General features: G+C 46.2%; 1 protein-coding gene across 13 annotated transcripts in view; it reads right to left on the bottom strand.

The window, feature by feature from the left end:
• DDX3X (DEAD-box helicase 3 X-linked) overlaps positions 1 to 15,532 on the bottom strand; it is a 215,681-nt gene that overhangs the window by 154,653 nt on the left and 45,496 nt on the right. For 6 of the 13 annotated variants that reach the window (XM_033947566.1, XM_033947571.1, XM_033947577.1 and 3 more), the window contains exon 3: positions 369 to 419. The exons of 2 other annotated variants lie outside the window; for them this stretch is intronic. In XM_033947566.1, the coding sequence (XP_033803457.1) occupies positions 369 to 419 (51 nt within the window). The remainder of the gene's footprint in view (positions 1 to 368; positions 420 to 15,532) is intronic. 5 more of the 13 variants (XM_033947568.1, XM_033947573.1, XM_033947567.1 and 2 more) reach the window with 1 other exon arrangement.

Below are 15,532 nucleotides of genomic sequence, written 5' to 3'. Positions count from 1 at the left end.
ACTACCTTCTTAGATCCATGGGAAGAGCATAGAAACAAATGAAATATAAGGCCCATCCAGTCTGCCCAAAGCATCCACCATTGCCGCCTCTAAGAAATCCCTGTCCCATGCTTTCTTGATTAGCCATATAAAATCTATTTAACACAATACTAGCCTTAATTTTATTTTCAGGCAAGTACTGCTTATTGTAGCAGACCAAGAGAGTCAAGGTAAAAAGGCCCCTTTTCCTTCTTTCAGACTCACTTTAACACTTATCAATCCAGTTGGATACTCAACTAGTCTTCTGCACCATGACATCTCATGACCAAGCTATGTGAATTTAGAGGAAAAAATTGTTTTATTTCAAATTTTAAAATATTTATATTTACCATGTCTTGAAGCTTCTTTGTTTCTTAAATGAGGAGGAATGTAACGCCCTTCTAGGAAAAATTTTTTTTAAACATCATCAAGAAATCAGAATTGATATTTACAGCTATATATGAACAAACTTACAGGGTTAGAGCCATAATTGCATTAATTTATTCTGTCTCACTGACACATTCTACATGATAGCTTACATTATATCCCGAGATCTGCTCATAAACTTTATGTACAACAGTTTAATTTGTTGCATTTCTCAATGAAAGAAGACGACCACAAAAAGATTATGTACTTACCCTGGTAAGCTTTCTTCCAGTAGATAGGTGAGACATTCTAGCCAGATGGGTTGTGTCTCCATGGTCATGTGCCATCTGCAGAAGGAATCCACTATTTTTTCTATGTTCCTCTGCTGTACTTCACTGGGCTTCTTAGCGCCACATACAGTTAGAACCCAAGCACAGAGAGCCACTAAAACGTGAAGTAGAGAAACCTTTAGAAATCAAATTCAGCAACCACCGTTCTGCTCAAGAAGTAACATTAGAGCATCAACTGTAAACAGCCAAAGGCCACCAAGGAAAGCAAACTACTCCCGCAGAAAAAAAAACAAAAAAAACCCACATATACACAGTATACTTCCCAGCCCCCAAGGGCTGGCAGGCATCCAAGAAACAACTTAGAGAAGCAGAAACAGAAAAACAGTAGGCAGGTGCAGGAGTCTAGAATCTCTCACCTATCTACTGGAAAAGAGCTTCCCAGGAAGTACATCATCTTTTTCCAGTGCAATAGGCGAGACTTCTAGACAGATGGGCTGTGCAAAAGCAGTCCGCAAAAAGATAGGGCGTGCTGGCTTCCTGTGCCAGCCTGGAAGACCAAGGATCCAAAAGGCAGAGCCCTATCTCGCCAACACATCCACTCTCTAAAGCTTGGTAAAAATGTGTAGAGAGGACCACGTTGTCACCCAGTAGATCTCAGGGGAGACAGCTGTAGCTTCAGCCCACGAAGAAGCCACACTCTTGGTAGAATGCGCCTTGACAGAAATGGGAGACAGTTTCCCAGAAAGAATATAGGCTGACAAAAAGCACAGTTATTTACCGTGACAGGTGTTATCCAGGGACAGCAGGCAGATATTCTTTTTTTTTTTTAATATTTAAATTTTTATTTCAATTTTTCAAATTGTACATCTAACATTGAACAGCATTCTTCAGTCACATCAATAGCATAGCCAACAACTGCTAATAAGGCTCATAACAGAAAAATGCACTTACACCATACAAATTGCGCCCCTTCCCCCCCTCCCACCCCTTCCCCCCCTCATCGCACACATCCCCAGCTCCTTACCCCCAGTAAAACCCACCCCTCAGAACCCCTCACACCATCCAATGAGCAAACCAGGCAGAAGTAGCCAAGGATACCCTACAAAGAATCCAATAGGTCTCTTATTTTGATCCAAGTTACTGATTGGGTCAGGAACTTATGACGAGTAGCCACCGCCATCTCCATCCTCCCAATAGACAAAAATCTAGTTGTCCAGTCAGATAATGAGGGAGCCACAGTATTTTTCCAGTGATTAGCTATGAGACATTTGGCAGCAGCTAGACCCCAACGTAGTAATTTAGTCTGCCAAGGATGTTCTCTTTCATTATAGAGCCCCAGAAGGCACGACTGAGGAGACACATCTACCGGATCTCCAAGCAGGGTGGTCAAAGTACTTGCCACAGCCTTCCAAAATGGACCAAGAACCACACAAGCCCACCAAATGTGTAGAAAAGATCCCTCGTTTATCCCACATCGTCAACAGGTAGCAGATACCCCAGGAAACATTTTGTGTGACCGCTCAGGAGTATAATACCATCTAGTGAGTACTTTGTAAGCATTTTCTTGAACCAAAGCACAAGTAGAAGCCCGGTATACCTCCCTGCAGATAACTTCCCAGTGCGCAGTAGTAAAGGAAAACTCAAGATCTCGCTCCCAGTGCTTCTGAAAGGAGAATTGAACAGATGAATGTCCTCTCCAGTATTGGTACAACACCGATAGGGGTCGGGGCACCTGTCGAAGCAACAACCAGAGATTCTCAAAAGATTCCTGCTCAATGCTCAAAGGCGTTCCCCCAACCCTGAGCCTGCAAAAAATGCCTGATCTGGAAATAGGCCAAATAGTCCCGGTCTGGTAAGTTAAATTTCTGCTGGAGCATGGCAAAGGGTAAGATCCCGGAAGTCCCCAACAAATCTCGAAAAACCCTCAATCCTCTCTGGGCCCACCTATGAAAAACCCTATTATCACTCCCAACCTGAAATTGAGGTTCAAATTGTATCGGAGCCAAGGAAGAAATCAGTGCTCCATTACCCAACTGTGCTTGAGCTTGGTTCCACAACGGAGCCAAATGTTGCACAAAGGGATTAGGTATACTTTGGATCCACAGTCTGTCCCCCGAGGTCTGTTCTAGCAGAACCCCGCTTTATGTTCTCCCAGATCCCAATCGAGAATCAATTTCATCTGAGCTGAGTGATAATACCATTCCAGATTCAGAAGTCCCCTCCCACCCTCAGTTCTAGCCGCCCACAGCAAAGTTTGGGATAACCTAGGAGACTTTCGTTGCCAAATAAAACTGCGCAATTCCTTCCCTAGCCCCCGAGCTGGGACCCGCACTGGTAATGTCTGGAACAGGAACAACAGCCTTGAAAGCACATTCATTTTTACAAGGGCGATCCTGCCCCACCATGATAACCAAAGGCCATGCCACCTTTGCAAATCAGCTCTAATTCGACGATAAAGGGGCTGATAGTTCTTCTCAGAAAGCAAGGTTATATCTTTGGGGATATAAATGCCTAGATATTTAAGGCCATGAGTTGCCCATCTAAAAGGAAAACCACCCCGAATGTTCTCCACTTCTGTAGGCGTGAGAGTCAAATTCAAAACTTCCGTTTTATCCAGATTGATTTGGAACCCAGAGATTCCCCCATACGACTTAAAGAGTTGCAATAGATGCGGAATAGAAACTTCAGGCCGTCCCACATAGAGTAAAATATCATCCGCGAACAGCGCTACCCGGTGTTCAACCCCATTCATCACAATTCCACATAAATCCGGATGATTCCGAATGCTCAACGCCAAAGGTTCTATAGAAAGAGCAAACAATAGAGGTGAAAGCGGGCACCCTTGTCTGGTCCCTCTACAAATAGAAAAAAAATCGGTATAAGATTAATACGTAGACAAGCCCGCGGGTCATTATAAAGAGCCCGAATCCATGCTGTAAAAGTCTGACCCAATCCCATGCGGTCCATCACTTCCCAAAGAAATTCCCATAGAACCCTATCAAAGGCCTTGTCCGCGTCTACTGACATCAAAACCAATTTATCTGACCGAAGTCCCGCTCCCCATAGCAGATTAAGGGTCTGCCTAATATTATCGCTCACCTGTCTACACTGTATAAATCCCGCTTGATCCTGGTGAATTATTGATGGCGCAAAGCAAGCACTTTAGCCAAGATTTTTGCATCTAAGTTCAGCAGTGAAATAGGTCGGTAGGACCCGCATAACAAGGAATCCCTCCCTGGTTTTAAAAGTATAGTAACACCAGCCTCCCCCATTGTATTCGGAAGACTGGATCCCTGTGGAATCCCATTCACCTCTCGCGCCAGAAGTGGCCCTAACTGCCCTGAAAATTGTTTATAAAAACAGCCAGTGTACCCGTCCAGTCCCGGTGATTTCCCATTCTTCAACTTCTTAATCACTCCCAAAATTTCCGCCACTGTAACTGGTTCCTGTAAATAAGCTTGGTCCGAGTCTGATAATCGCGGCAAAGGGATGGAGTCAAGAAAAGCAGCCTGAGCTTCCTGATCTACCGGGTCCGGTGTACTATATAGTTTAGAATAAAATGCCAAAAACTCCCGTCTGATCTCCGAGTCCACCACCTTTATATCCCCCCTCTGTACTCCCCGTATCCGTGTTATAGTGGCCCTATTCTGCTTAATTTTGATATATCTATTCAATTGAGCCCCAGCCTTATTGCTATGTTCATAAATTTGAAGTCGGAAACGTGCTCGCATCCTGTCAATTTCGTCTACCTGGAGTTGGTATAATTCATCTCGCACCCTCTGTAACTGGGTTAATACCTGTGTCTCCCGTGATTCTTGATGGGTTCGTTCCAGCAATGACAACCTCTGACGCAACTGGAGGAATCTCTGGGTTCTTTTTCGTTTGAATCTAGCCCCCCATTTGATAAGTTCCCCACGAACCACTGCTTTTAGGGCATCCCATAATACTGCGTTGGTAACCTCCCCGTTATCATTCTGTGCTAAATAGTCTGTTATCGTATGTTCCATCGCTGCGTGCACTGCCGGGGAGCCCAAAAGAAACTCATTAAGCCTCCAGTATCTGCGCCCTCCCTGATCCAGCATACCAGTGCAGGCCACCCAGACAGGTGCATGATCAGAAACATGTATCGGCTCTATTTCAGCTCTGGAGATCCCACCCATCTGATTTCGATGAATCCACAACCCATCCAGCCTAGTATAGGTATTTTGAGCATGAGAGTAAAATGTAAACGATTTCTGGGATCCATGAAGTAGGCGCCAACAGTCCACTAAGCCTAATGAAGTCATCAATTTGCCTAGCGCCTTATTAGCAGGACTATTCAGGGATTTACGCCCCCCGCCCAAGTGGTCCAATACCGGGTTTGGTGGAACATTAAAGTCACCCCCCAGGTAGACAGCCCCTCTAACGAAAGATCTCAAGTTAGATTGAAGGCCCTTAAAAAAGGCAACCTGAGCAGAGCATGGCCCGTAAATATTAATAATTGTCAGCGGATAACCCTGCAACACTCCCTGTAAGGCCAAGCAGCGCCCTTTCTTGTCCCGATATATGTGATCCACCTGAAGGCCCAACCCTTTTCGCACCAGAATGGCCAGCCCTCCCGCCCGTTTAGTAGCACTCTCACCTTGATGTGTCCAGATCAAATCGAATTGTGGTCTTTGAAGGGGACCAACATCTCAGGGTCTCAAATGTGTCTCTTGTAACAGACAGATATCCCATTTCATACGTGTTAATTCCCGAAACACCATGCTCCTTTTACCAGGACTATTTAGCCCATTGACATTCCAGGATCCAATGAGAATCTCCGGTTCCTTATCCCCTACGTACTGCCTGGTTTGCTCCCTCCGTCTAGCCATTCCCCTCCCACCCCCCTCCAGTTAGCCGATTTACCCAATTTGGAATCAGCCATTATGAGAAATGTACGTCATTTCAAAGAGGCTCATTTTGATTGCTTACATAGTCTCTACAGTCACACAAGCCGTTCATGCATTCATCCCCCCCCCCCCCCAGCATAACTCTGTATTCAGTAAACTTACATACTCTCTCAGAACTGGAATTGTAATAAAACATGGTTAGAATGCAATCCAGTCTCACATTGAAAGAAAAACATATGCAGGTGTCCTGTTAAGTTAAACATCACAGTACTAGACAGACTAGTTAAGAACCAACTCCCAAGCTAAAGGAGTCAGTTTGAGGCATGTTATAACGATAAACTTAACTTCTAAAAGAGCCTGCCATATTAGGCATGAAGAACCAAGAAAAACGATACAATGGGAAGGATAGCCGATCATTCCCCCAAACTGGACAGTCAATGACTGCCCTATTCGGACACCTCCATTACAGGAAATGTAGATCAAAACAAAAAGGCTCGCCCATAAAGGTGGCTGTCACACTCCAAACATACAAGTCGCCCTACCCTCCACACCAACCATCCCTTATCACTCTCCATTCAGCTAACACAACATGCAATCCAAGTATTAAAGCTATAAAAAGTAAATAAGTAATATTCAACAAGTTCTCATCAGGAGAGCCAAGCATAGGCAGGCTGCCTCCCGCCCCAGACATCCCATAGGATTTCAAATCTACAACAGGGAGCACACACTCATTCTGTATCAGAGAAATATAGAATGGAATCAGAACAGGAACAGTCAATTCCAAGAACAGTCAAACAGTTCAGGTGCCTGATGTGGATGGCTGAGGAATCTCAGGGATAACTCCCAAGTCCCTGGTACCGATTTCATCCACCGTCCCTGTCAAGCTACGGTCGCGACTGTCCACTGGCAATCGGCATCCCAAGTCCTTTAGTGCAATCCATGCATCTGCCAAGGAATCCACCCGGCGATGTTTCCCGTTCACTGTAATTAACAATCCAAATGGAAAGAGCCAGCGATAACGATAGCCCTCGGCCCGCATAAGTTTACTTCTTTTAAAGCACGGCGTTTTTGAAGGGTCACAGCAGCCAGGTCCTGATATACCCCCACCGCTACTCCTTGCCACGTGAAGTTAGGGTGCCGCCTTGCTGCCTGAAGGATCCGTTCCTTGAGCGGGAAGTCTCCAAAGCAAGCTATGATGTCTCTATTGGCCGTGCCCCGAGCTGGTCCTAGACTCCGATGAGCCCGTTGCAAAACTATAAGACTCCTGTCCTCCTGATCTTCTTCTCGCAGCAGGTCGGTACAAAAATCCTGAATCACTGTTCTTGCATCTTTATATTGTTCTGTATCCGGAAAACCCTTAAAGCGCAAATTATGGCGCCGCGATCGATTTTCTAAGTCCTCCACTTGACTCCGCAATTCATCTAGCTGGGATACCGCCACGTGCAGATCTGTGGAACATTCCTGTACTGTGGATTCCACTTGAGTCAAGCGGCTCTCGGTTGCCGTCACCCGAGTGCCCAGCTCGCTCACCTCCGAGCATATCTCCGCTAGAGCCACTCGAACATCCGAGCGTAGCCCCACCATTTCTTCCTTAAGTTCCCGGAACCATCTCTCCAAATTCCCTTCCAGTAATTTGTCTCTCGATTCGGCGCCAGCCTGAGAGGCTACTACTTGTTTAGGCCCTAATTGCTGCACCATCTTAGCAGAGGCCGACAGAGACTCCAGAGCGTGCGACCTCGTATTCACACTCACTGCGCCCGAATATTGAAATTTCGCCAGCTTTTTCCTGCTCGCCATCCATTCACAAGTGTTATGCACCTGCTACTGAACTCCCACTGAGCTGTAGAGATGTTTGATTATACCGACAATATCGAGCCCCTCCGGAGCTCGAAAATTAAGCGGCCATGCTTTTCGATGACGTCACTTCCTCTCCAGCAGGCAGATATTCTTGACTGATGGGTGATGGCACCGACGGAGCCCCGGTATGGACAATTTTAGAGTGATTGCACTCTAAGAACTTAGAAAGTTCTAGTTAGGCCGCACTGCGCATGCGCGAGTGCCTTCCCGCCCGACGGAGGCGCGCGGTCCCAAGTTAGGATAAGCCAGCTATGAAGCCAACCCGGGGAGGTGGGTGGGACACAAGACTATCTGCCTGCTGTCCCTGGATAACACCTGTTACGGTAAGTAACTGTGCTTTATCCCAGGACAAGCAGGCAGCATATTGACTGATGGGTGACCTCCAAGCTAACAAAAAGAGGGATGGAGGGAAGGTTGGCCATTAGGAAAATAGATTTTGTAAAACAGATTGGCCGAAGTGTCCATCCCGTCTGGAGAAAGCATCCAGACAATAATGAGATGTGAAAGTATGAACTGAGGACCAAGTAGCAGCCTTGCAGATTTCCTCAATAGGAGTGGATCTGAGGAAAGCTACAGACGCTGCCATAGCTCTAACCTTATGGGCCGTGACAGAACCTTCCAGTGGCAGTCCGGTCTGAGCATAACAAAAGGAAATGCAAGCAGCAAGCCAATTAGATAACGTACGTTTAGAAACAGGATATCCCATCCTATTAGGATCAAAGGACAAAAAGAGTTGGGAAGATGATCTGTGAGGCTTAGTGCGCTCTAGATAGTAAGCCAAAGCACGCTTACAGTCCAAAGTATGCAAGGCCTGTTCTCCAGGATGAGAATGAGGTTTCGGAAAGAAAACAGGCAGGACAATGGATTGGTTAAGATGAAAATCAGAGACAACCTTAGGAAGAAACTTTGGATGTGTACGTAGAACCACCTTGTCATGATGAAAGACTGTGAAAGGTAGATCAGCAACTAGTGCATGCAACTCACTGACCCTCCTGGCAGAGGTGAGAGCAATAAGGAAGACCACTTTCCAAGTGAGAAATTTGAAATGAGTTGTAGCCAATGGTTCAAAAGGAGGTTTCATTAAGGCGGAAAGAACTACATTAAGATCCCAGACCACAGGAGGGGACTTGAGAGGTGGTTTCACATTAAAAAGACCCCGCATGAATCTGGATACCAAGGGATGAGCATAAGAGGTTTTCCGTGAACTGGCTCATGAAAAGCAGTAATGGCACTGAGGTGGACTCTGATAGAAGTAGATTTGAGTCCAGAAGTAGACAAAGAAAGGGGATAATCCAATACTAGTTCTACTGCTAGCGAAGTTGGATTATGAGGATATAGAAGGCACCAGGAAGAAAACTGGGTCCACTTCTGCCGATAGCATTGAAGAGTGGCCACAGGGATCAGTCTTGGGACCGATCCTTTTCAACATATACATAAGAGACCTGACTCAAGGGCTTCAAGGTAAAATAACCCTATTCGCCAACGACACCAAACTATGCAACATAGTAGATAACAGCACCTTACCCAACAGTATGGAGCAGGACCTGCTCTTATTGGAACATTGGTCCTCGACTTGGCAGCTGGGCTTTAATGCCAAAAAATGTAAGGTCATGCACCTTGGCAGCAAAAACCCATGCAGAACTTACACTCTGAATGGTGAGACCTTAGCTAGGACTAAGGCAGAACGTGATTTGGGAGTAATCATTAGTGCAGACATGAAAACTGTCAAGCAGGTGGAGTAAGCTGCATCCAAGGCTAGACAAATGGTGGGATGCATCCGTAGAGGTTTCGTCAGCCGGAGGCCCGAAGTCATAATGCCCCTGTACAGATCCATGGTGAGACCTCATCTTGAATACTGTGTTCAATTCTGGAGACCACATTATCAAAAAGATGTGCGGAGAATCGAGTCGGTTCAGCGAATGACCACCAGGATGGTCTCGGGACTCAAGAACCTCCCATATGAGGGAAGACTAAATAAACTGCAGCTATACTCGCTCGAGGAACGTAGAGAGAGGGGAGACATGATTGAGACTTTTAAATATATCACGGGCCGCATCGAGGTGGAAGACGATATCTTCTTTCTTAAAGGACCTTCAACCACAAGAGGTCATCCGCTGAAAATCAAAGGCGGGCAATTTCATGGCGACGCCAGGAAGTATTTCTTCACCAAAAGGGTAGTCGATCATTGGAATGAACTTCCATTGCAGGTGATTAACACCAGCAGCGTGCTCGATTTTAAAAAGAAATGGGATATGTATGTGGGATCTCTAGCCGGGTGAAGTCTGGGGGTGGGTCATTAGCGTGGGCAGACTTGATGGGCTGCAGCCCTTTTCTGCCGTCATATTCTATGTTTCTATGAGTGGCCGGCTTCCTGGAAGCAGCAAGAATAGAGCGGACAGGCTGAGAAAGAAATGAATGAGCCAAGGTCAGCCCGAGAGATACCAAGCTGTCAGGTGCAGAGAGTGGAGGTTGGGATAAAGCAGAGACTGTTGGTGCTGAGTAAGCAGAGAAGGAAACAGTGGTAGAAGTATGGGCTCCCTGGAACTGAGTTGAAGTAGAAGGGAGAACCAATGTTGCCTGGGCCACCGGGGAGCTATGAGAATCATGGTGGCTTGTTCCCTCTTGAGCTTGAATAGAGTCCACAACATGAGAGGTAGAGGAGGAAATGCGTAAAGGAATAGGTTGGTCCAATCTAGGAGAAACGCATCTGCTGCTAGACGATGAGGGGAGAAGAGTCTGGAGCAAAAGTGGGGGAGTTGATGATTGTGCGGAGCTGCAAAAAGGTCCACTTGAGGAGTGCCCCATTGATCGAGAATGGACTGAAGAGTCATGGGATCGAGAGTCCATTCGTGGGGTTGGAGAATTCTGCTGAGATTGTCCGCTAAGGAATTCTATTCTCCCTGAATGTAGACAGCCTTCAGGAATATATGGTGAGCTGTCGCCCAAGACCAAATCTTTTGAGCCTCCTGACACAACAGGCGAGAGCCCGTCCCACCCTGTTTGTTGATGGAGTACACGGCAACTGGATTGTCTGTGCAAAGTAGGAGAACTTGAGGAAAGAGATGCTGGAAAGCCTTGAGGGCATAAAACATCGCTCTGAGTTCCAGGAAGTTGATGTGATGTTTCTTTTCCTGGACGGTCCAAAGGCCCTGAGTTTGGAATTCGTTCAAGTGAGCTCCCCAGGCATAGGGGGAGGCGTTGGTGGTGATGACAAGATGGTGAGGAGGTAGATGGAACAGAAGGCCTCTGGATAGATTGTAAGATTTCAACCACCATTGTAGAGATTGACGAAGAGATGATGTCACAGATATGTGTCGAGAGCAAGGATCCTTCGCCTGGGACCACTGGGTAGCTAGGGTCCATTAAGGAGTGCGCAGGTGAAGACGTGCAAGGGGGGGGTGACATGAACTGTCGAGGCCATGTGACCCAAGAGTATCATTTGCTTTGCCGAGATGGAAGGCAGTGGAAGCACCTGCTGACAGAGATGAATAAGTCTGAAGGCAGTTGGATGGAAGAAACGCCCGCATGAGGACCGTGTCTAAGAATGCTCCGATGAACTGAAGCCGCTGAGTGGGGATGAGATGTGACTTGGGTAGACTGATCTCGAAACCCAGAAGTTGGAGAAATAGGATGGTCTGATTGATGGCAAGAAGTACTTCCTGAGATGAAGGAGCCTTGATTAACCAGTCATCCAAATAAGGGAAGACTTGAAGATGGTGGGAGCGTAGAAAGGCTGCCACCACTATGAGACACTTTGTGAATACCCTGGGAGAGGAGGCAAGACCGAAGGGTAACACCTTGTACTGGTAATGGCGGCGATTGATCATGAAGCGGCGATACTGTCTGGAGGTCAGATTGACCGGAATGTGAGTGTATGCCTCCTTGAGCTCGAGGGAGCATAGCCAGGCGCCCTGAGTGAGGCGTGAATAAAGAGTGGCCAGAGAAAGCATTTTGAACTTTTCTTTGACCAAGCATTTGTTGAGATCGCGAAGATCTAATATTGGTCTGGTCCGGTTTTTTGGGGGGACCAGAAAATAGCTGGAGTAGAATCCCTGCCCCTTCTGATCTAGAGGGACTTCCTCTATGGCGTTCAGAAGAAGAAGGGATTGTACCTCCTGAAGGAGGAGGGAGGACTGAGGAGTGTTCAAAGCAGACTCTTTTGGAGGACTTTGGATGGGAAGAGTCTGAAAGTTGAGAGAATAGCCGTGGCGGATGATGTTGAGAACCCACTGGTCCGAAGTGATGATCTCCCAACGGCAGATGAACAGAGAAAGACGTCCTCCTATGGGTTGAGGCCGAAGGGCGGATGGTAGAATACTGGCTAGGCCCTGGAGAATGGAGTCAAAAGGGCTGAGTGGACCTCTGTGGTGCAGGAGGTTTCACCTGCTGCTGCTGTTGCGTACGAGGTGGTTGACGTTGCTGCTGACGCTGGTGTCTAGGTTGTTGAGGAGCCGATGGTAAGGGTCTAGCAGCGTAACGTCACTGATAGGCTGATTGTTGCCAAAAAGGCCGGGCAGGTGGAGTCTTCTTGGTTTTGAGAAGAGTATCCCAGTAAGTCTCATGCGCTGACAATTTTTGTGTGGTGGAATCAAGAGAGTCAAACAGTTCATCTCCTAGGCATGGAGCATTAGCCAGGCGATCTTGATGGTTGACATCAAGCTCCGAGACTCTCAGCCAAGCCAGACGGCGCATGGCGACAGATATTGCCGTAGCCCTTGAGGTAAGTTCAAATGTGTCATAGATTGAACGTATCATGAACTTCCGAAGATGGAGAAGAGAGGAAGAACAGTGACAAAAAGCAGAGCGTTTGCGGTCAGGTAAGTATTTTTCAAAAGAAGCTAAAGTTTTGAATCAGGTGCTTCAGATAAAAGGAAAAATGAAAGGCATAATTACCCGATCTATTGGCCAGCATAGCATTTTGGTACAACCTCTTGCCAAATTTATCCATGGCCTTTCATTCTCTGCCAGGAGGGACTGAGGCATAGACGCTAGCTCCCGCAGACTTTGAGAGTGGACTCCACCAATAAGGATTCATGCGGGAGCTGGGGTTTATCAAAGCCAGGTATGGGGATGACTTTGTATAAAGAATCCAATTTTCGAGGAGCCCCTGGGATGGTCAATGGAGTCTCTAGATTTTTATAGAAAGTTTCCCTCAATATCATGGAGGGGTAATTTAAGAAAATCCTTTGGAGGCTGATCAAAGTCCAAAGCATCAAGGAATGCCTTGGATTTTTTTGGATTCAGCCTCCAAAGGAATTGAAAGAGACTCGCACATCTCCTTTAGAAAAGTCGTGAAGGAGGAATGGTCTGGTTTAGAAGAAGGATCCTGTACAGAAGGGTCCTCTTCACCTGAGGAAACCTCATCTTCAGATAACAGGGGCTCTTCAGAGTCGCCCCAGAGATCAGGATCTTTAACCTGGGAACTTAGATCCCGGGAGTCCGGTGTCGAGGGATCAATGTGCCGGGTCTTACGCACCGACTTGCCGGACCGCAATAAAGCGGCACCGGGAGAAGTCAGGGACTGCAATGGCCGACGCAGCCAGCGTTTCATGGACAACGTTTTAAGTCCACTGTGTCAGGGCCAGTAGCCAAAGGACATTAAGGCATCTGTCCAGTCTTCTCTGCTTCCCCTGGGGTTCTCCTTAACCCATGGCTTCTGAGCCTTCTCTGCTCAGGAAAGTCTCTTCGTGGAGGCTTGTACCCTTTCAAGGCAGATGCTTAGGTAGTGTATTTCCCATATTAAGTGGTATATGTTTTATATACTAGTATATAAAATAAACCCACCAGGATGTTTGGAAAAAAAAGAAACCCCCACCCAATTGGGCAGGAAAATCTAATCAAAAAAGTAATTCAATAGGCTGAATCGAATTGACATTTTTTCCTTAATCGGGCAGCACTACAACAGATCATAGCCTTCGACGCAGGAACAACACAAAAATCCATACGAAAAAGGAGATTAATCGCTGAAAAATAGCTGGAAAGCGATGACCACAAATGCTCGCAGTCTAAGCAACAAAGTTCATGATCTGCAAGCCCTGATATTAGAGGTAGATCTAGATATTGTTGCTATCACAGAGACATGGTTCAGTGAATCACATGGATGGGATGCAAACATACCGGGATATAATCTTTTTAGGAAGGACAGAGATGGTCGTAAAGGTGGAGGAGTAGCTCTCTATGTAAAGATCAATATCTAAGCGACCGAATTGCAAGGGACCTGGGGAGAGGAAGAAGCGATATGGATTGCTCTGAAAAGAGAAGATGGAACTTCTATCTACGTGGGTGTAGTCTACAGACCTCCGACTCAATCGCATCAAATTGATAAGGATCAGATTGTGGATATCCAAAAGTTTGGAAAGAAAGAGGAGGTTCTGCTGTTGGGAGATTTCAACCTGCCGGATGCGGACTGGAATGTTCCGTCTGCGGAATCGGAAAGAAGTAGGGAGATTGTGGATGCCTTTCAAGAGGCTCTGCTCAGACAAATGGTGACGGAACCCACAAGGGAAAAAGCGATATTGGATCTGGTCCTCACAAATGGAGAGAGTATCTCTAATGTTCGAGTGGGTGCTCACCTGGGTAGTAGCGATCATCAAACGGTTTGGTTTGATATAACGGCTAAAGTGGAGAGCGGCCGCATGATACTTAAAGTCCAAGATTTCAAACGTACGGACTTTAATGCAATGGGAAAGTACCTAAAGAAAGAGGATGGGAGGACATAAGAGAAGTGGAAAGACAGTGGTCTAAGCTGAAAGGAGCAATAAAAATGGCTACGGACCTTTATGTGAAGAAGATCAATAAAAACAAGAGAAAAAGGAAGCCGATATGGTTCTCCAACCTAGTGGCTGAGAAAATAAAGGCGAAAGAGTTGGCGTTCATGAAATATAAAAAAACCCAAGAAGAGGAGAGCAGAAAGGACTACAGGGTGAAACTGAAAGAAGCCAAGAGAGAGATACGTTTGGCGAAGGCACAGGCGGAAGAACAAATGGCTAAAAATGTAAAAAAGGGAGATAAAATTTTTTTCAGATATATTAGTGAAAGGAGGAAGATAAAAAATGGAATTGTTAAGCTAAAAGATGCTGGGAACAAATATGTGGAGAGTGATGAGGAGAAAGCAAATGTGCTAAACAAATACTTCTGTTCTGTGTTCACAGAAGAAAATCCTGGAGAAGGACCGAGATTGTCTGGCAAAGTTACACGAGAAAATGGAGTAGATTCGGCGCTGTTCACTGAGGAGGATGTTTATGAGCAACTTGAAAAACTGAAGGTGGACAAAGCGATGGGACCAGACGGGATCCATCCCAGGATACTAAGGGAGCTCAGAGAGGTTCTGGCAAGTCCTATTAAAGACTTATTCAACAAATCTCTGGAGACGGGAGTGATTCCTGGGGATTGGAGGAGAGCGGATGTGGTCCCTATTCATAAAAGTGGTCACAGGGATGAAGCAGGAAACTACAGGCCTGTGAGCCTCACTTCAGTTGTTGGAAAAATAATGGAAGTGTTGCTGAAAGAAAGGATAGTGTACTTCCTTGAATCTAATGGGTTACAGGATCCGAGGCAACATGGCTTTACAAAAGGTAAATCGTGCCAAACGAACCTGATTGAATTTTTTGATTGGGTGACCAGAGAGCTGGATCAAGGACATATGCTAAATGTAATTTACTTGGATTTCAGCAAAGCCTTTGATACAGTTCCTCATAGGAGGTTGTTGAACAAACTTGAAGGGCTGAAGTTAGGACCCAAAGTGGTGAACTGGGTCAGAAACTGGCTGTCGGACAGACGCCAGAGGGTGGTGGTTAATGGAAGTCGCTCAGAGGAAGGAAAGGTGACTAGTGGAGTCCCTCAGGGTTCGGTGCTGGGGCCAATCCTGTTCAACATGTATGTGAGTGACATTGCTGAAGGGTTAGAAGGAAAAGTGTGCCTTTTTGCAGATGATACCAAGATTTGTAACAGAGTAGACACCGAAGAGGGAGTGGAAAATATGAAAAAGGATCTGCAAAAGTTAGAGGAATGGTCTAATGCCTGGCAACTAAAATTCAATGCAAAGAAATGCAGAGTAATGCATTTGGGGATTAATAATAGGAAGGAACCGTATATGCTGGGAGGAGAGAAGCTGATATGCACGGACGGGGA

The sequence above is a fragment of the Geotrypetes seraphini genome, chromosome 6 (assembly GCF_902459505.1).
Source record: "Geotrypetes seraphini chromosome 6, aGeoSer1.1, whole genome shotgun sequence".
Classification (NCBI taxonomy): Eukaryota; Metazoa; Chordata; class Amphibia; order Gymnophiona; family Dermophiidae; genus Geotrypetes; species Geotrypetes seraphini.
This window is presented reverse-complemented; position numbering and strand designations above follow the sequence as displayed.